Consider the following 22,097-nt stretch of genomic DNA (forward strand, 5'->3'; position numbering starts at 1 on the left):
TACTATAGAGTTTATTACCTTTAAAAATGCCTGTTTGATTTCTTTGCCCATTTCTTAACTGGATTTTTTGTTTTATTGTTGTTGAATTTCTTGAGCTCTTTATAGATTCTGGATGTTAAACCCTTTATCAGTGGCATAGTTTGCACATATTTTCTCCCATTATTTCAGTTGCCTCTTTACTGAGTGTTTCTCTTGTAATGTGGAATGTTCTCAGCTTGATGTAATACCAGTTGTAAATTTTCACTCTAATTGACTGTGCTTCTGTCATCTTTTCTAAGAAATCTTTGTGTATGCCAGTGTCTTACAGAGTTTGCAATGTTCTCTAGAAATTTGATTGTACCAGGTCAGAGATTTCTGTTTTTGATCCATTTTGGGTGGATTTTTGTGTAATGTGTAAGGTAGGGGTGTAGTTTCATACTTCTGCATTTGGAGATCTATTTTACTCAGAACTGTTTGTTAAGGAGCCTGTCCTTGCTCCAGGGATTGAAGTTAGCTCCTTTGTCAAAGAGAAGTTGATTGTGGATGGATGGATTGAGTTTCTATTCTGTTCTGTTGGAACCACTGGCTGAATGTTGCTCTGTTCCTGCCACTGCTACCAATACTGCTGAGAAGATGGTGTTCTGTCTCAGCCAATTGTTGTGTGTGCGTACAAAGTCTTCCACAGATTCCACCCACTCTTTCTCAGCTGGGCATTGGGTGCTGTTGTGGGGAAGTTTGGGTGAGATAAATGTGCACCTTCTATTTTTGCTAGGTCCATGGGCAACCACTAGAAATCGATAGATACCTCTGGGGCTGCAGTCCTGACTCACACCATTCTCTCCCTCTGTCTATATCACCACTACTTGCTGTAGTCCAGTCTAACCTCTGACTCAAAGCTGCTGCCCATCTCCCTCTCAGCTGCAGCAGTTGTGCATTGTGTTCATTTTCATGCTGCATATTGTTCCCTCCACACAGGTCCAAAGCATTCATTTTCCTCTTGTAGAATTTCCAGTGTGGTTTTTTCTCCAATTCTCCTCTGAGAGTATGCTTTCTATAATTTTTTGAACTGTTTATCCCCAGTCTAGCTCAGTATGTGGTTCCCTAATCCACCACTTGAATTTTTCCCAAATCAGATTAAACATTACTGGCATTTACTGTGTATGATGATTTGCTTTTCTCTTTTTGGTTCCAAAACCAGATTTGTCTTTGTTGATAAGTCAATTACAATGTGTCTCGTTGGAAACATCTTTCTAATGAAACTGTATGGGGTTGATTGGAATTTCTACATCTAGAACTTCATTTCCTTTTGCAGATTTGAGAAGATTGTCCTAATTATATTTTTAAATTTTCTTTTTAAAAATTATTAATATAGAGACAACAGATTTCAGGTATCATAGATACTATTCCAAGAAGATAACTGTAATTCCCTCCCTCTATGTCTCCTTTCCTCATGCAAACTCCTGCCTTCTTTTCTTTTTCTTTTTTTAATTTTTGCAAAAACATTATTTTAATTTACATTATGATCACAGGCTTAATGCACAACTAACCATAATATTCAATAATAAGTAGCAAGACCATTGTAATATAGGAGTATAGATAAGAGCTAAAAACAATAATCAAATATATCAAAATTTAAAAATATTTCTGCCCCTTACTATTTCTGTACTACTTCTATAACTTCCATAGTCCATTTTTTGGTATTCCTGGCAGTAACTCTTACGTATCATAGGCTTTTTCGTTCTTTGTTACTTTTTTTCCTCTTTTTTTACTGTCCTGATAGAATAACTTCAAATTCTCTGTATTTAATTTTTCTGATTCCTCTGTTTTATTGAAGTTATTGTTAATGCTTTCTATTGTATTTTCATTTCAGACATATGCTGTAGTCAAAACTGCAGATTCTTTTTTTATTTTATGGTTTAAATCTCTGTAGCACTTCTAATTTTGGTCATTTATTGTTTTTTTCTGTATTTGTTTACTTGTCTGTGTTTTCTTAAAGTCCACAGATTTATTTAAGATCACTATTTTAATTCTTTGTCAAGAAATTTGTAATTCTAAAGCTCCTTTTAGCCACTGGAGTTTTATTTTATTTTTATTAATATAAAGAGAATATATTTTATTCATTCCATATGTACAGTTCTAAGGTGATAAGCATATTTCCATCCCTTCCCTTCCTCCTCAATCTCTTCCTCCCTTCCTTTTTTCTTTAATTTTTGAAAAGACATAATGGCAATCTCCTCTATAATCACAGACTTGATAAACCACTAACAATAGTATTCAACAAGAGAAAACCACAGTTTTTTTACATTTAAAAATGCCTGTTTGCTCCCTTTGCCCATTTCTTAACTGGATTTGTTGTTTTATTGTTGTTGAATTTCTTGAGCTCTTTATAGATTTTGGATGTTAACCCTTTATCAGTGTCATAGTTTGCAAATATTTTCTCCCGCAGTTCCATGGGAGTATAAACAAGGGCTAAAAATGACAACCATATCCCAAAATGATCATTACCTCCCTGTTCATTTTTTTGCATTCTATATTAACTGCCACATATCAAACATATGTTATTTGTCTTTTAAGTATTGGCTTATTTCACTAAGCATAATGGTTTCCAGCTGCAAACGTTTGGTTGCAGAAGACAGAATTTCATTTTTTATGGCTGAGTAGTATTCCAGAATGTACATATACCATAATTTCTTTATACAATCTTCAGTTGATGGACATCGGGGTAGATTCCCTATATTAGCTATTATGAATTGAACTGCTGTGAAAATGGGGGTACAGATAACTCCTTCATATCCTGATTTCATTTCATTTAGATAAATTCCCAGGAGTGGGATCACTGAGTTATATGGTAGCTCTACTTTCAGATTTCTGAGCAAACTCCATATTGTCTTCCATAATGCTTTCATAGTTTAGGTTCCCAACAACAGTGGGTTAGGGTATCTTATCCCGTACATCTTTGATAGTAGTTATTGTTTATTGATTTTGGAATGATGGCCAATCTAACTGGGTTGAAATAAAATCTCACTATGGTTTTGATTCACATTTCCTACATGGCTAATTATCCTAAGCATTTTTTGATGTATGTGTTGGCAATTTGAATTTTATTCTTAAATATTACCCTGTTCAAGTTTGTTTTTCATTTCTTTTTTTAAGCTTTTATTTAATACATATAAATTTCCAAAGTACAACTTTTGTATTACAGTGGCTTTTCCCCCCATAACCTTCCTCCCACCCGCAACCATGACATCTCCCACTCCCTCTCCCATCCCATTCACATCGAGATTCATTTTCTTTTTTTTTTTTTTTGACAGGCAGATTTAGACAGTGAGAGAGAGAGACAGAGAGAAAGGTCTTCCTTCCATTGGTTCACTCCCTAAATGGCCACTACAGCTGGCGTGCTGCACAGATCCGAAGCCAGGAGCCAGGTGCTTCCTCCTGGTCTCCCACGCGGGTGCAGGGCCCAAGGACTTGGGCCATCCTCCACTGCTTTCTCGGGCCACAGCAGAGAGCTGTACTGGAAGAGGAGCAACTGGGACAGAACCGGCTACCCAACCGGGACTAGAACCCAGGGTACTGGTGCTGCACCAAGAATCTAGTGAGCTGTGGCGCCGGCCAAGAGTCATTTTCAAACAGTCAACCACAAGAAGAGGCAACCAAAACAGTGGGAAAATATTAATAAACTATATATCTGATGAAGAATATCCTGGGTATATAAGGATCTCAAGAATCTCAACAATAACCAAATAAAAATCCACTTCAGAAGTGGGCAAAGGATATGAATAGGCATTTTTTAAAAGATGAAATCCAACCGGCAACAGGTACATGAAAAAATGCTCATAATCACTAGCCATCATGGAAATGTGCACAATGGAAATGCCACAGTGTTTTTTTGGAGCTCATTGCACTTATAATTTGTTGTCACCACTAGGAACATGGTGATACTTGAGTCTACTTGTAGGTCTAGATGAAAATACAAGTAGTGTGGTTGGTCCTAAAGTTAATCAAAATTGTCTCACTCCTGTTTCTTTTCAGGAATTTTGTTACTGTATTATTTATCTGCCTGTAACCTATTGTTCAACGGCAGCAATGATGTATCATAACTCTGGAGATCACTTTTGTCACAGCTCCCAACCTTGATCAAAGTAGCCTCCAACCTAATATCTAAAAAATGCCACAATTCCTGTCAGCATTCCAATTCAAACAAGAAAGAAACAATTCTTTTAGGCAGCCAACAGACAAGTGAGTGATTTGCAATCAAATTCTATCTTTTTGTTCAACACGAGGGATGTGTCAATAATTGGGTGGCTTCCTATCACCTATGCTGCTCTGTGTCAGTAAGGAGGTGGGACTAATGTGAATCAAAAGTCAAATTATCCCTGTTTGCAGATGAAAGGATTCTATATATAAGGGAATCAAAAGATTACACTTATATTCTGTTGGAACTCATATGAAAGTTTGGTACAGTGGCAGGATAAAAAATTAACATAAAAAACCCAGTAGCCTTTATATATATAGACAATGCCATGGCTGGGATAAAAACGTGTAAGAACAGTCTCACAAAAATATTTGCTGGCATCAGCTCTGTGGCATAGTGGACTAAGCCTCCACCTGCAGCACTGGCTTCTGTATGGGCAGCAGTTCTAGTCCAGGGTACCCCTATTCTGATCTGGCCCTCTACTATGGCATGGGAAAGCAGTAGAAGAGGGCGCAAGTGCTTGTGCCCCTGGCACCCATGTGGGAGACTCCGATGAAGCTCCTGGTTCCTTGCTTTGGGTCAATCCATCTCTGATCATTGTGGCCATTTTGGGAGTGAACCAGCAGAGGGAAGACTTCTCTCTGTCCTTCCCAATCTCTGCAGCTTTAATTCTCAAAGAAATAAATAAAATCTTTTTTTAAGGATATGAACAAAGTTTTTTTTAAGGTTTATTTTTAACTTTTATTTAATGAATATAAATGTCCAAAGTACAGCGTATGGATTACAATGGCTCCCCCCCATAACGTCCCTCCCACCCACAACCCTCCCCTTTCCCACTCCCGCTCCCCTTCCATTCACATCTAGATTCATTTTCGATTCTCTTTATATACAGAAGATCAGTTTAGCATACATTAAGTAAAGATTTCAACAGTTTGCTGCCACACAGAAACATAAAGTGAAAAATACTGTTTGAGTACTAGCATTAAATCTCAATGTACAGCACACTAAGGACAGAGATCCTACATGAGGAGTAAGTGCACAGTGACTCCTGTTGTTGACTTAACAAATTGACACTCTTGTTTATGGCCTCAGTAATCACCCTAGGCTCTTGTCATGAGCTGCCAAGGCTATGGAAGCCCCCTGAATTCACTGGTTGAAATGATCATTTTTCTATTAAAGTATTACTTATAACCATTGTCTATATTCTCATTATACTAGGATTTTTTTCTTTTTACTTCTAAAACTTATTTGATAAAATATTTAGCCTTTTCACTGCAGTGAAAATTTAAAATATGTTATCTAAAAAACTAAAAAAGAATGGAAGAAGAATGGTGAGAGGGAGAAAGGGAATATCATGTCATTTTACCTAGAAACTTTTGAATATCACATTCTTAGACTTCAATCTACATGTCATATTGAAACTTAAAATTAATTAAAATCAAAATTTTAAATGAGATAAAAATGCCATTTTTGTCATTTGGAGTGTTATCTTTAGTTTTCGGACTTTTCATTGAATCCTGTAGCTTCTCATCTGGCTTGTAGTGTTCTCATGAGACTATCCTGGTTTATGTGTTGCTATGTTTGTTTTCTTTTGTTTTGTTTTTTGGCAGAGGAAGAGAGAGAGAGAGAGAGAGGGAGAGAGAGAGAGAGAACTTCCATCTGCAGCTTTACTTCCCAAAGGGCCTCAAAGGCCTGAGCTGCACCCATCTGAAGGCAGAAGCCATGAGCCTCCTCCGGGTCTCCAACGTGGGCGCAGGGGCCCAAGGACTTGGGCCATCTTCCACTGCTTTCCCAGTCCATAGCAAAGAGCTAGATTGGAAAGTGGGGCAGCCAGGACTAGAACCAGCAGCCATATGGGATGCCGGTACTGCAGGCAACAGCATTATTCACTACGCCACAGTGCTGAACCCTACTATGTTTTGGTTTTTCAAAGAAGAATGAGAGCCTGGAGCCTCTTACTCTGCCATTCCACTAATGCCACTCTGATTTGGTTAGTTGTATTTTCACATTTGGCTATTTAATATATTTGTTTTCAAAGGTTGTAGCTCACCTTGAAGGTGTTCTAGGAGCCTTGGTTCAACATGTTAAACTGAAGCAAATGAAGTATTCTTTTCAATTGTGGATCACCATGATGTCAGCAAAAGGACACGATGGGGAGGTATGTTCATTTATTTTCTTCCTTTTTTTGAATTTCTATTGTGAATCATTTATTGGGTTTCATAGATAGATAGATAGATAGATAGATAGATAGATATCATGCAATGAAGGAAAAGGTTAAGGGATTTTAAAAAACACATTTCTTGGGTGCTAAACTGATATAAGCATTCATGATTGCGTTATCACAGAGTATGAGCCCACCCCTCTATTGATGTCAGTGAAGTCTTCTTGGTAAGAATTTGATACCCCTGATGTCTTGAATGATTTCGAACAACTTAACAATATGGATAGGTGATTAAAAGTGTTTCAGGCAGGAAGAAAACATGGCATGGCAAGGGTACAGGGATGTGTGATATATTTCAGTATACCATACGATGAGTAACTCAGAACATTTATGTTTCAATAAAATTTTAAATTTTAGGTAATCCCTATTATGAAGATCCAGCATTATTATGTCCAAGTGGTTTTCTGAGAACATACATATATCTATAATCCTTTTTCTATATATATTTAACCCCTGTATTAAACATGTGCTAGATTGAATGACAATGTGCATAATTGTGAAAGATTTCTTTATGAATTAATATGAATTAATATTACATTAACAGAAAAACTGTTAGAAGCCATGAACTCTGAAAGAAAATGAGCTATATTTAACATTCTGAAAAAATAGAAATTTGAGTTTCCAGCCCTTAACTTTTGTTCATACACTGGCAAATAGGATGTTCTATTTTATAGCATAACAGACCTGAATTGAAATCACAGGCCACGATCTGCTTTTGTCAACTTGAGTGAGTTACTTATCATTGCATGAATACGTGTGAAGTGAAGCTACTAATAACTACATTTCAGGATTATTGTGTGGGTTAAAAATAGTAAACTAAAGTTGGGAATTTGGCATGGCAATTAGGCATCAATCAATACACATGCTTCACATATTGGAGTGCTTGGGTTGAAGTTTCAGCTCTACCCATAATTCTAGCTTCCTGGAAGGAAGTAATCAATGACTTAATTGTGTAGGTCTCTGAGACCTCCATGTAAGACCAGGATTGAGTTCCTAGCTCCTAACTTTTGCCTGGCCCAGCCCAGGCCATTGTAAACAATTGAGGAGTAAAATAGCAAATGGGAGTTTTCTCGTTTTCTGTCTTTGTCTGACTGCCTCTGAAATAAATAAATGAATGTACAAAAGTGAAAAAATAAAGTGCTGGACATGAAGTATCCATTTTAAAGGAAAAAAAAGTCATACGATCTTTTTCTAATTCAAGTGAAATAAATAACCTATGACTATCCTATTTTTTTTTTTAATTCTAGGTAAACACATTTCCAGTAATTCTTATATACAGATTTAGAAAAATAGCCATATTTCCCACTCTATCCTTCCTTCCACAAACTCCCTCACCCTTTCTCCTAATTCCTCTGTAATTTCCTCTCTGAATTTTTACAGTGATATAATTTCAGTTTATTTTAAACTCATAAGATTAACTCTACAAAGTAAAAACTTCAGCAAAGAGTAGGAAGAAAAGCACTATTCCACAACAGTGGAGACAAGGCCTGTAAACAATCCTTGAATCTCAAAATGTGAATTTTACTTCCATAAATTATATTGTAGCTACTCTGTTAACACAGATCAGGAAAGACATATGGTACTTGTCTTTTGGGGACTGGCTTATTTCACTAAGGAAAATGGTTTCCAATTGCATCCATTTTGTTGCAAGATACAGGATTTTATTCTTGTTATGGTTGAGTAGTATTCCACCATATATATAAACAAATATTTATATATTATATTTTATATACTTTATGGAATGGGAGAGGGAGCAGGAGGTGGGAGGATTGCAGGTCGGAGGGAAGTTATGGGGGGGAAAAACCATTGTAATCCGTAAGCTGTACTTTGGAAATCTATATTTATTAAATAAAAGTGGAAAAATATATAAGTTTATATGAAATAAATTAATATATATGTATATCATAATTTCCTTATCCAGTCATCAGTTGGTGGGCATTTGGGTTGAGTCCAAATCTTAGCTATTGAAAGTAGAGCTGCAATAAACATGGGAGTACAGACAACTCTTTCATATGCTGATTTCATTTCCCTTGCAGAAATTTACAGGAGTGTTATTACTAGGTCATATGGTAGATCTTTTTTCATCTTTCTGAGGTATTTCCATACTTTATTCCCCAATGGCTGTACTTGTTTACATTCTGACCAACAATGGATCAGGGCACCTTTATCCCCTCATCTTCACCAGTACTTATTGTTTGTTGATTTTTCTGTGAGAGTGATTCTAACTAGGATGAGTTGAAACATCATTGTGTTTTTGAGTTGCATTTCCCTCATGGCTAGTGATCCTAAAGTTTTTTTCACATGTCTGTTGGCCATTTGAATTTCATCTTTTAAAAAATCCCTGTTCAAGTCCTTTTCTCATTTAACTGTATTGTTTGTTTTATTGTTGTTGGGTTTATTGAGCTCTTCATAGATTATGGATATTAATCCTTTTTTTAGTTTCATGGTTTACAAATATTTTCTCATTCTGTCAGCTGACTCTTCACTTTGTTGAATTTCCTTTGCAATGCAGAAGCTTCTCATCTTGATGCACCTTTAGGGTACCAAAAGTCTATTTGGACTTTGATTCCTGGTGCTTCTGGGGTCTTTTCCAATAAGTATTTGCCTAGGCCAATATCTTGCAAAGTTTCAGCAATATCCTCCTTTGGTATTTCGATGGTATCGGACCATAGATTTAGATTCATGATCCATTTTGAGTTTCTTTTTTGTATAAAGTGTAAGGTAGGCAGCTTGTTTCATTCTTCTGCACAGGGAGACCCAGTTTTCACAGCATCATTTATTAAAGATAATGTCCTTTCTCAAGGTATTGATTTCAACTTCTTTGCCAAAATTAGTTTTTTATACATGTGTTTATTTCTAAAGTTTCTACTGTTCCATTGGTCTGCATGTCTGTTTTTGTGCCAATACCAGGATATTTTAATTATTACTGCATGATAGTTTGTCTTAAATCTGCTATTCTGAAGCCTATTGCTTTATTTGTGTTGTTTAAGATTGCTTTAGCTATTCAGGGTTTCTTGTGTTTCCACATGAAATTTAGCATTTTTTTAGATCGGTGAAGAATGTCATTGATATATTGATTGTGATCACTTTGAATCTGTTAATTGCTTAACGTAGTAGAGACTTTTTGATGTTATTAATTCTTCCAATCCACGAATGTGGAAGAATTCTCCATTTTTTGTGCCTTCTTCTATTCCTTTGTTTAATGTTTTGTAATTTTCACCATAGAGATCTTTGACTTCTAGGTTAAATTTATTCCAAAATATTAATTTTTTGCTTAGACGTTGTTTTTCAGCCATGACATTTTCTGTGTAAAAGAAGGGTACTTATTTTTATGTGCTAATTTAATATTCTGCCACTTTGCCAAATTCTTCATGAGTTCCAATAGTCTTCTAATGGAGTATTTTGGTTCCCCTATACATAGAATCATGTCATCTGAAAATAGGGATACTCTGACTTTGTTAAATTTCTTCTAAAGTCTTTACATATCTACATTTTTATAGCTAATGTGAATGCGATTGATATTAGAAGTTTTTTCTCAGCAGTGGCATTGTCTGTGTATAGAAAGTCTATGGATTTTTGTATGTTAAATTTTTATCCTGCTACTTTACCAAACTCTCACGAGTTCCGATAGTCTCTTAGTGGAGTTTTATGGTTCCGCTATATTTAGAAGCATGTCATCTGCAAATAAGGATAATTTGACTTCCATGTTTCCAATTTGTATCCATTTGATTTGATTTATTTTTTTCTTTCTTTCTTTTTTTTTTTTTTTTGGCCTAATGGCTTTGGCTAAAAATTGAAATGGTGAAAGTGGGCCTCCTTTTCAGGTTCTGAAACTTACTGCCAATGCTTCCAACATTTCCCCATTCCATAAGATACTGGCTGTGGATTTGTGATATATTGTTTAATTGTGTGGAGGAACGTTCCTTCTATACCCAATTTGCCTAACGGTTTCATCATGAAATGATGTTGTATTTTATCAACTGTTTTATGTGCATTAACTGAGATAATAATATTATTGTTTTTCTTCAATTTATTAATGTGATGTATCACATTTATTGATTTGCATTTGTTGAACCATCCTTTCATACAAAGGATAAATCCCTCTTGGTCTGGGCAAATGATCTGTCTGATGTACGGTTGGATTTGATTAGATAGTACTTTGTTGAGGAGTTTTGCATCTGTGTTTATCAGAGATATTTGTCTATAGTTCTCATTCTTTTTTTCATCTTTTCTGGATTAGGAATTAAGATAATTCTGGCCTCATAGAGTGAGTTTAGTGGCTTCCTCTACCTTTCAATTGTTTTGGATAGTTTGAGAAGAATTGGAATTATTTCTTGTTTAAAAGTCTGATAGAATTCAGCAGTGCAGCCATCCATTACTGTGCTTTTCTTTGTTGGGAGAGTCTTTATTACTGATTCAGTTACTGTCTTGGTTATTGGTCTATTTAGGTCTTCTACGTTTTTATGACACAATTTTGGTAGATTGTATGTATCCAGGAATCTATCCATTTTTTCTAGTTTTTCTAATTTTTTGGCATAATCCTTATTTAGTGATTCCTGATTATCCTTCTAATTTTAAGGTATCTGTTGTTAAATCTCCTTTTTCATCTCTGATTTTATTAATTTGAATCTTCTCCCTCTTTTTTGATGGGCCAATTATGATTGAATTTTGTTGTTTTTTCAACAAACCAGCCATTTCACTTCATGGATCTGTTCTAATTTTTCTGTTTTGTCTATTTTGTAAACATATTCTCTCGTTATTGACTAATTTTTTTTCCTACTAATTTTTTCTTTACTTTGTTGATTTTTTTTCTAGTTCCTTTTTTTAAACTTTTATTTAATGAATATAAATGTCCAAAGTACAGCTTATGGATTACAATGGCTTCCCCCCCCATAACGTCCCTCCCACCCGCAACCCTCCCCTTTCCCACTCCCTCCCCCTTCCATTCACATCAAGATTCATTTTCGATTCTCTTTATATACAGAAGATCAGTTTAGCATACATTAAGTAAAGATTTCAACAGTTTGCTGCCACACAGAAACATAAAGTGAAAAATACTGTTTGAGTACTAGTTATAGCATTAAATCTCAATATACAGCACACTAAGGGCAAAGATCCTACATGAGGAGTAAGTGCACAGTGACTCCTGTTGTTAACTTAACAAATTGACATTCTTGTTTATGGCCTCATTAATCACCCTCGGCTCTTGTCATGTGCTGCCAAGGCTATGGAAGCCTCCTGAGTTCACTGACTCTGATAATTTTTAGACAAGGCCATGGTCAAAGTGGAAGTTCTTTCCTCCCTTCAGAGAAAGGTACCTCCTTCTTTGATGACCCGTTCTTTCCACTGGGATCTCACTCGCGGAGATCTTTCATTTAGGTGTTTTTTTTTCCCCAGAATGTCTTGGCTTTCCATGCCTGAAATACTCTCATGGGCTTTTCAGCCAGATCTGCATGCCTTAAGGGCTGATTCTGAGGCCAGAGTGCTGTTTAGGACATCTGCCATTCTATGGGTCTGCTACGTATCTCACTTCCCATGTTGGATCATTCTCTCTCTTTTTTATTCTATCAGCTAGTATTTGCAGACACTAGTCTTGTTTATGTGATCCCTTTGGTTCTTAGTCCTATCATTATGATCAATTGTGAACAGAAATTGATCACTGGGACTAGTGAGATGGCATTGGTGCATGCCACCTTGATGGGATTGAATTGGAATCCCCTGGTATGTTTCTAACTCTACCGTTTGAGGTAAGTCAGCTTGAGCATGTCCCAAATTGCACATCTCTTCCCTCTCTTATTCCCACTCTTATATTTAACAGTGATCACTTTTCAGTTAAGTTTCAGCACTTAAGAAGAATTGTGTATTGATTACAGTATTCAACCAAAAGTATTAAGTAGAACAAACAAAAAAATACTAAGAGGGATAACATATTAAGCTGCTCATCAACAGTCAGGGCGAGGGCTGATCAAGTCACCGTTTCTCATAGTGTTCATTTCACTTTAACAGGTATCCTTTTAGTGCTCAGTTAGTTGTCACCTATCAAGGAGAACAAATGGTATTTGTGCCTTTGGGATTGGCTTATTTCACTCAACATAATGTTTTCCAAATTCCTAACAGGGATCACTTTTCAGTTAAAATTTAAATACCTAAGAATAATTGTGTGTTAATTACCGAGTTCAACCAACGGTACTAGAACAAAAAAAATACTAAAATGGATAAAGTATTACATTGTACATCAACCATCAGGACAAGAGCTGATCAAGTCACTGTTTCTCATAGTGTCCATTTCACTTCAACAAGTTTCCCCTTTGGTGTTCAGTTAGTTGTCTCCGATCAGGGAGAACATATGATATTTGTCCCTTTGGGACTGGCTTAATTCTATCAGCATGATGTTTTCCAAATTCCTCCATCTTGTTGCAAATGACTGGGTTTCGTTGTTTTTGACTGCTGTATAGTATCTACTTCCTTCAGATACATTGAGAGCTTATTTATTTGGTACTTCTCCAATTTCATGATGTAAGCACCAGTTGTTATAAACTTCCTTGTTACCACTAATTTTCTTGTATCCTGTAAGTTTGTTAGGTTGTATGGTCATTTCCATTCTTTTCCAAAAATTTTTGATAACCCTTTTGATGTCTTTTATGACCATCTGCTCATTCAGGAGCATGTTATTCAGTTCCAGGTATTTGCGTATTTTCTAGAGATTCTTGAGATGTTAATTCTCAGCTACATTCCATTGTGGTCAGAAAAGATGCATTTTATGATTACATTTTTTAAACTGATGAGACTTGCTTTATGTCCTAGCATATGATCTGTCCTTGAGAAAGTACCATGCACTGATGAAAAAAATGTCTGTTCTGCAACTGTGTGTTCCAAGGTTATGTAGATATCAGTTATGTTCATTGTTGCATAGTGTATAGTATCTCAGTTGTTTCTTTGTTGATTTTGTATCTAGTTTATTTTTCCACTTCTGAAAGGGTGTTTTGAAGTCCCCAATTGCTACTATGATGGAATCTATATCTCCCTTTAGATTAATTAACATTTATTTTAAATATCCAGGTGCCCTGTCATTTAGTGCATATACATTTAATATAGTCACATCTTCCTGGTGAAATTAAACATTAATCATTACATAATACCCCCCTCTTTGTCTCTTTTAACCGTTTTTGTGTTAAATTCTATTATGTCGGATATTAGAATGGCTACACCTGCTTCTTTTTGTTTTCTGTTAGCATTTTTATAAGATTTATTTATTTAAAAGGCAAAGTATTATAGAGAGGCAGAGGAGGAGGAGGGGAGAGAGAGAGAGAGAGAGAGAGAGAGAGAAAGTCTTTTATCCACTGGTTCACTCCCCAAATAGCTGTAATGGCCAGAGCTGGGCATATTCGAAGCCAAGAAACAGGAGGTTCTTCCAGGTCTCTCATGTGGGTTCAGTAGCCTGAAGACTTGGGCAATCTTCCACTGCTTTCTCTGGCCATAGCAGAGAGCTGGTTAGAAGTGGAGCTGCCTGGTTTCGAAACAGTGCCCATATAGGATGCTGGTACTTCAGGTAGCAGCTTTACTTGTTATACCATAGCGCTGGCCCCTCTGTTAACATTGAATGTCATTTTCCATCCTTTAACTTTCTGTCTCTTTGTATCCTTGTTGGTGTAGAGTGTTTCTTGTAGGCAGCATATTGATGAGTCTTGTTTTTGCTCCATTCAACCAGATTGAAATTTTTAATAGAAGAATTTAAGCCATTTTTGTCCAAGTTTACGATTGCTTTGTCAATACTGGCCTGCATTTTCCATATATATTCCTGCTTTTTTACATTGAATTTTATTTCTACTTTTACTGGGAGATTTTCTACCTTCACATTCTTTCATGATGATGACTATTTATCCATGTTCATGTGTGTATCATATCCTTAAGCATCATTTGTAAGGCTGGGCCAGGGGTGACAAGTATTTCAATTTCTGTTTGCTGTGGAAGGTCTTTATTTCCTCTTCATTAATAAATGAGAGATTTTCAGGGTACAGTATTCTTCATGATAGCTTTTTTGTTAAGACTTAGACTATGTATCTCCATTCTTCCCTAACCTATAGTATTGTTTTTGATGAGAAAGCATCTGTGAGTCTAATTGTAGGTCCTCTGAATGTGATCTGGAGTTTCTGTCTTCCACCACTTTAGAATCTTTTCATGGGACTGGCTCTGTGGTATAGTAAACTAAGCCTCCATCTACAGGACTGGCATCCCATATGGATGCTGGTTCATGTCCCAGCTGCTCCTCTTCTGATCCGAATCTCTGCTAATGTCTTTGAAAAGCAGTGGAAGATACTGCAGCTGTTTGGGACCCTGAATCCACATGGGAAATTTGGAAGAAGATCCTGGCTCCTGGATTTGGATTGGCTAACCTCTGGCCTTTGTGGCCATATGGAGTGTAAACCAGCCGATGGAGGACTTTACTTTCTGTCTCTCCCTCTTTCTGTCTGTAACTCTACCTCTCAAATAAGTAAATAAAATCTTTGGCATCATTTATTTATGTTTTATGCTTGAATTTTTGTCATGTGGAAGATCTTTTCTGGTCATTTATATTAGGAGTTCTATCTACCTCATGTACTTGGATGTTCCATTCTTTCTCCAAATTTAGGAAGTCTTCTGTAATTATATCACTGAATAATCCTTCTAATACATTCTTTCCACACCTTCAGGAATCCCTAAAACCAGTATGTTGGGTTGTTTGATGGTATCCCATAAATCTAAAACATTATTTTTTAATTTTCTAACTTCTTCTCCTTTTTTTTTCTTTTGGTCTATTTCCAAAGATTCGTCATCTAGCTTGAATACTTTTTCTTCTGTCTCAACAAGTCTGTTGTTAAAGTTTTTTTCTGTATTTCTATTTGACATATTTAATTCTTCATTTCAAATATTTCAGTTTGATTTCTCTTCAATATCTCATTTTCATGGGACAATTTTTTCTCCATCTCATGTATAGATTATTTTTATTCCCGAATTTGCTCCTCATTGATTATAAATAATCCCATGAACAATTGTTTGAATTCCTTTTCATTCATGTCATCAATCTCTTCATCTTCACATTCTAATAGTGAAGTGTTTGTATGTTCTTTTGGTGGAGTCATGTTGTCTTCCTTATTCATGGTTCCTTTATTTAAAAAGATTTTATTTATTTATTTGAGAGGTAGACTTATAGACAGTGAGAGGGAGAGACAGAGAGAAAGGTCTTCCTGCCATTGGTTCACCCCCAAATGGCTGAAATGGCAGGAGCTGCGCCGATCCAAATCAGGAGCCAAGTGCTTCTTCCTGGTCTCCCATGCAGGTGCAGGGACCCAAGGCCTTGGGCCATCTTCTACTGCTTTCCCAAGCTATAGAGGAGAGCTGGATTAGAAGAGGAGTAGCCAGGACTAGAACTGGTGCCCATATGGGATGCCGGAGCTGCAGGAGGTGGATTATCATCTTTCCTTTTTTTAAAAAAAAGATTTATTTATTTATTTGAAAGTCAGAGTTACACAGGGAGAGAAGGAGAGGCAGAGTTATAGAGAGGTCTTCCACCCGCTTGTTCACTCCTCAATTGGCCACAATGGCTGAAGCTGCGCCATCTGAAGCCAAGAACCAGGAGCTTCTTGCGTCTTCCATGGGAGTGCAGGGGCCCAAACACTTGGGCCATCTTCTACTGCTTTCCCAGGCCATAGCAGAGAGCTGGATGGGAAGTAGAGTAGCTGGAATTCAAACCAGCGCCCATATGGGATGCCGGTACCACTATGCCACAGCAGTAACCCCTTCATGTTTCTTGAATCTCTGCATTTATTTTTATGCCTTTGTGGAAGTACTTGTTGGTTTTCTTCTCTTATGGATTTTGGCTTTGAACTATGCCTTTGTGACTTCGTGGAGTGTCTTCTCTTTCAGTGAATACCCAGATCTGTGTGGCCAGTGTTCTGGTCAGTGCACCAGGATGGGGCTAGCATCCAGGATAACAACCAAACTGGGTGTGGTAGATCTCCTCTATCATCAACAACTAGTAGGGTACAATGATATGTGTTGGTGTAATCACACCCTCACCTCCTCTCTTCCAAGGTAATGTGTTTCTGAGGTTAGCCCACTGTGGGTGCAACACTCACCCATGCTGCCTCTTGAACCACACAAATCTTTGCAGTCTTCCATGTAAGCATGTATTCAGTGCAATGGACCCACCCCAGGCAATCGGAGTTTTGCGACTCTGGCGCCAGACACGGTGTTTTCCTAGAGACCTAGATACACTCTGCACCCTATTGTGCTGTCACAGTGTTCCCATAGTTACAGTAAACAAGGATCCCACAGTCTTGAAATCCAGAGAATCTGTTCTACCCCACTATCCTGTCCCATGCACAGAGAACAGACAATCTCAGAGCTAGCTGCTTGTCAGTGCTGCAACTCGGCAGTTTGAGCCCTGGATCTCATGATATGTTGAGGGGCTGGGGGAAGCTCACAGTCCTATGTGGATGTCTGCCCCCTATTTACAGTCCCAGATATACTTAAAAGTCAGTAAGGAACATGGATTTTTCCCTCTGATAAAATCTCCAATACACACGTGTCCAAGTGCCACAGCAGCCACTACTAGTGTCAAAATGGAACCTTCTCCCTGCTGGTTTCCAGGCTCCTTATGGGGGCATGGGGAGATAGAAATGTGCATACCCTGACCCTGTTAGGACTCTAGGCCGGCCTCAAATACAGTGGGTCTAAAAGCACTGCCTTTGGCAATATCAACAGTGATACAGGCTGCTGCAGTCTGCTCTCCCCTCTCTCTGCAGTGCTGGCATATCCACAAGTCTCAGCTGCAAGGATCATATGCTGTTTAGGTGCTTGTTTCAGCACATCCACACATTCCGTGCTGAGCCATAGCATCCCTATTTCTTCTGTAGAATTTCCACTGCATATCTCTCTCCACGTCTCCCTTGAGAATGCACTTCCTCCACTTCTTTCTGTCATTTTCCCCTTGCCTAAAGCAGTACATCTTTTCCCTATTCAGCCACCATGGAATCCTGGCTTTCTCTATTTCTAAGCAATAAAGAAACAAGTTTCATTTATATAAATACTTTGGAATTTTCTTAGTTCATGTAAATACACAAATTGAAGATGTTTGTTTTAGAGATGTAATTTCATAATCAGAGTATTGGATTAAAACTAAAGCATGTTAAGCAATAAGAACTTCATTATTTGACTGTTTCTAGGAGATACTCTTATAATTTGGAGAAACTTTTAACATACATGCTGATGATTAAAATTGATCCCAAAATAAAAATCTGAAAAGTGCTAAAGGGATTTCCACAGTTGTTCTCAATTAACACTGAATTATGACACCCAACTCAGATCTAGTGATAATGTAGGCTTTCAATGGTTCATCTCTTAAGACCAAATAGATAGTATGATTGGTAATTGAAATTTCTAATATAAAAATTGGATGTAACCATTTTCTGAACCATACTTTTTAATGATAATGTAGGTGTTTTTCTACAACAAGCTTTTTGAGTTATAATTCACATAAAGTGAAATTTATCTTTTCAAATCATTCAACTCAGTGGTTTTTAGTATATCAATATTGTTTGTAACTGTCACAATTTTAGAACATTTTATCACCCCAACAACAAATCCCATACTTACTAGTAGCCACTCTCCAGTCTTTCTATTCCACACCATGCCTTAAGTAACCAGTGATCTACTTTATATATCTTCAAGCTTTCTTATTCTTGATAATTTATGCAAATGGAATAACATATTTTGCTTCTTGATTCATTCATTTAGTATCATGTTTCAAGTCTTATACATGTTGAACCCTATTTGTGGCTGAATAATATTTTGTTGTATCAATATATTTTATTTATACATTCATCCATTGGTGGATATTTGGCTGTTATGAATAATGTTGCCATGAAATTCCCTGTACATGCTTTTGTCTTAAGTACTATTTTTTTTAAGAAAATGCTCTTGTATTTTGGTTTTTGTCTCCAATCTCAGGAACCTGTGAAGTTTGTGGATCTCCTTGGTGATCATGGGAAGCCTATCAACCCTCTGTGGGAATTGATCAAATGGTGCCTGGGTCTGTCAAGGTACACCATCCCTTCTATTGGTAGGTAGATTATCTCCCCTAGATTTGTTTAATATCTTTTTGGAAGAATATAGCATTCTACCCAAAGTATCCTAATAGAGACCACTCCCAGTGCTAGAAGGGATGCTGAAAACTATGTATAAGAGTCAGTTTCCGGTATATGATAATATTACATAATGTAACAAGCACCATCTTGTACTATTTATCCCATCATTTTTGTTTTGTTTTGTATTTATTTCATAACCACATTCTTTAAAAAGATACATAAATAAGATTGCCAACTATCCCCACAATCCCTACATCCTGAATCAACTTTTTTTAAAAAAAATTTATTTGAGAGGTAGAGTTATAGACAGAGAGAGGGAGAGACAGAGAGAGATAGAGAGGACTTCCATCCACTGTTTCACTCCCCAAATGGCCCCAAGGTCCAGAGCTTGGCCAATCCAAAGCCAGGGGCCAGAAATTTCTTCAGGGTCTCCCATGTGGGTGCAGGGGCCCGAGGACTGTAGCCATCTTCTACTGCTTTCTCAGGCCAAAGCAGAGAGCTGGATCAGAAGAGGAGCGGCCGGGACTCAAACTGGAGGCCATATGGGATGCCAGTGCTGCAGGTGAAGGCTTAGCCCACATGGCCACAGCATTGGCCCCCTGAATCAATTCTTGTTATTCATTTAGTTTATATGGTGCCATAATTTGCTCTTGTACTGATAAGTATACCTACATATAGAATATAGACATACAGTGTTGTCTAAAGAGGAAACTAATATTTTATGTAGATTTGAGTTTGAGATACTACAATATAAAATATTATATGAAATTTCATATAGTTGAAAACAACATTTTTACAAGTTGTCAGAATCATAAAACTTTTTAAAACAACATAATTGGGATATGATTATAGCTCATGTACTATGTAGTTCATCTGTTAAAAGTGTCCATAGAATTTACTGTTTTTCAGTTACATGTAACATCATCACTGTCAATTGTAGAATATTTTTGTCACCTCAAATTCCAATTGTGGGAGTGGACTTAGTACTCAAAATGCTGCTTGGGAGAAACACTTCCCATATGACCTGGTTTTGAATCAAAGTCCCACTTTTTAAAATTTAATTTAATTTATTATCATATTTATTTTATTTTATTTTACAATATAATGGTATTACCTCCCTTCCACTACATTTCCCCTTCATTCCTTCCTTTCTTTTTCTTTTTCTGTTTTTTAATGTTTCAGATAGCACATAATGTCATCATTTTGCAATCTATCAATTATGATGCCTATCTAACCGAATTAGAATCTTTAATTCAGGAGCAGGTATTTAGCCTAGAAACTAAGACATCCATGTCCTATATCAAAGTACCTAGGTTCAGTTCCGGGCTCTAGCTCCTGACTGCAGATCCCTGCTAATGCAGACCCTGGTAGGCACTAGCGATGGCTCAAGTAATTGGGTTCCTGCCACCAATGTGAGAGACCTATTTTGAATTGTCATCTCCTGACTTTGAATCAGTCCAGTTATGGCTGTTCTCAGCATTTGGGGAGTGGATCAGCTGGTAGGAGCTTGTGTGGCTCTCTGTCTCTGTATAGTTAATTAAGTTGAAAATAATAATTTAGCAAGGTTATGTTGCTGCCAAGTTACAGAGCATACTTCAAACACTTATATTAAAAATTCAAAAACTTATGTTTTCTAACGTTGTGTATTATGTCTCAATGCTATAAATGTATATTTTGGTCAGTATATTTTACTTTAATATTTGACACAATCAAGAATATTTTAATTAATTAACCTATCAACATTGTACTCACTGCTCATGAAGAATAAGCTTAATGCAAAAAGTGTGGGGATATATACTTGTTGTCGTTTATTGCTCTTATTTTTTTAAAAAAAATGTGCATCGAGTACCTATGTTACATATTTTAGACTTTAGGCTCATTTGTATGTTTCGAATCTTTAAATATTCAATGGATTTTGATAGAATAGGTATTGTTATTCTTTTGTAGTTGGAAACTGAGGCCAAAAGAAATTAGTGGACTTAGCTCAAATGGGGGGTATAACCCTGTAGCTGTTAACTTTCTTGACTTCTGTCCAGCAGGTTATATTGCCAGTGGGTCATTTTTCTTAACTATAAAATGTGATTAGTTAAAAGTGTGTATTATTAATGTGGTGCAATGGATGAAACAATATCTACTTCCTTGCATGGATTTGATAGTTAAATGAAATTTTGCATTTGAAGTTGGGATACATAGCCTACTCATGTATGCACTTGGAAATTTCAGTTTCTTAATGAATTCAGAAATACAGATATTAGAATATAGTTAAGACTCAAAGAGTGGAAGCTGTTTTCATTATTGTTATTATCAAATAGCTCTACTAATGAGGTCTCTATTAACAGAAAGTGCTATCATATTTTCAATGTCTCTGGTATTCTGATAATATCAATCAAATACATATTTCTGAGGATAGTGAGCATTGGATGTACTATGAAGTATTTGTCAAAGTTTCTTTCCTTCAAAAGAATATTGATGATATTCAGTTCACTAATATCCTCTTTTGTATGTTTATACATCAAAATTAAGGAAAAGTAGTATACTGAAATGAAAGCTTTAAGCAATGTTACTATCCTAGATAGTATCAGAGACTGCTGTAAACTAGGTGGAGAGCTGAGCTGTCAGGTGTCAGGCCATTAAAGCAACAAGTTAAACTATAGACTAAAGAAACAAAAACCAGAGGGGGGGAAATAAACTGCTACTTTCCATTATTGAATGTTATACTAGTCACTTATTCTACTTCCTAAATATATAAATAAATAAATAAATAAATAAATATTTATGCAAAACACAAGGTCAGATAGATCAATGCAGACATGTGGGGTTTTCTCACTGTTGATAGAGCTCTGAACAATATGCTCTAGCAGTTTTATGGACTCTGATGTAGGGGTAGCATAATGAAAAGGGACTAAGACTACAAAATACACAGTACTGAAGTAAGGAAAAGTTTTCAAGTTTTCTAGGCTTAGACAATTTAAGAACTCAGTCAAAGTCTTCAGATAAAGATACATAACAATAAAACTTAATCAGGAACACAACTATGCATAAAGCTATGACCTTCCAGAGGGACCCAGATCCTTGAATACAGCACCCCTCAGAGGTTGCAGTATATTGGCTATGAACCCTGCCAGGTAAAGTCTTATAATTGCCTATGGTTGATCCTGAACAATCACATGTTTTTTAGCCAGTAATTAGCCTCTTCAGTAACACATCTTAATCACAGCCAAAATTACATTTTTAAAGTGTATTTCAGCAAGTTACGCAATGACCAAAATTTAGAAACATTCTAAATGTATAACAAAAGGAAAAAAGCAGTAAATTATAGTTCACACATAAGATTGAATTGGAAACAGTTATTTAAACCCAACTGTATGACCATGTGTTAATGACATAGGGATTACTGTTTGCCGGTGGAATGTTTCAAAAATGGAATGAAATCCACTGATAGACCTATAAAATTTGTGCTTAATACATGAACAAAGTGCAATAACATTTTTCTTTTTTTTTTTAAAGATTATTTATTTATTTGACAGGTAGAGTTACAGACAGTGAGAGGGAGAGACAGAGAGAAAGGTCTTCCTTC

General features: G+C 36.4%; 1 protein-coding gene across 3 annotated transcripts in view; it reads left to right on the forward strand.

Moving 5' to 3' along the window:
• Window positions 1-22,097, forward strand: part of FAAH2 (fatty acid amide hydrolase 2) — a 217,511-nt gene that overhangs the window by 151,875 nt on the left and 43,539 nt on the right. For all 3 annotated transcript variants that reach the window (XM_070067362.1, XM_051827718.2, XM_070067361.1), the window contains 2 exons: window positions 6,213-6,332; window positions 18,384-18,495. In XM_070067362.1, coding sequence (XP_069923463.1) covers window positions 6,213-6,332; window positions 18,384-18,495 — 232 coding nt within the window. The remainder of the gene's footprint in view (window positions 1-6,212; window positions 6,333-18,383; window positions 18,496-22,097) is intronic.

Source organism: Oryctolagus cuniculus, chromosome X, assembly GCF_964237555.1.
Source record: "Oryctolagus cuniculus chromosome X, mOryCun1.1, whole genome shotgun sequence".
Lineage (NCBI taxonomy): Eukaryota > Metazoa > Chordata > Mammalia > Lagomorpha > Leporidae > Oryctolagus > Oryctolagus cuniculus.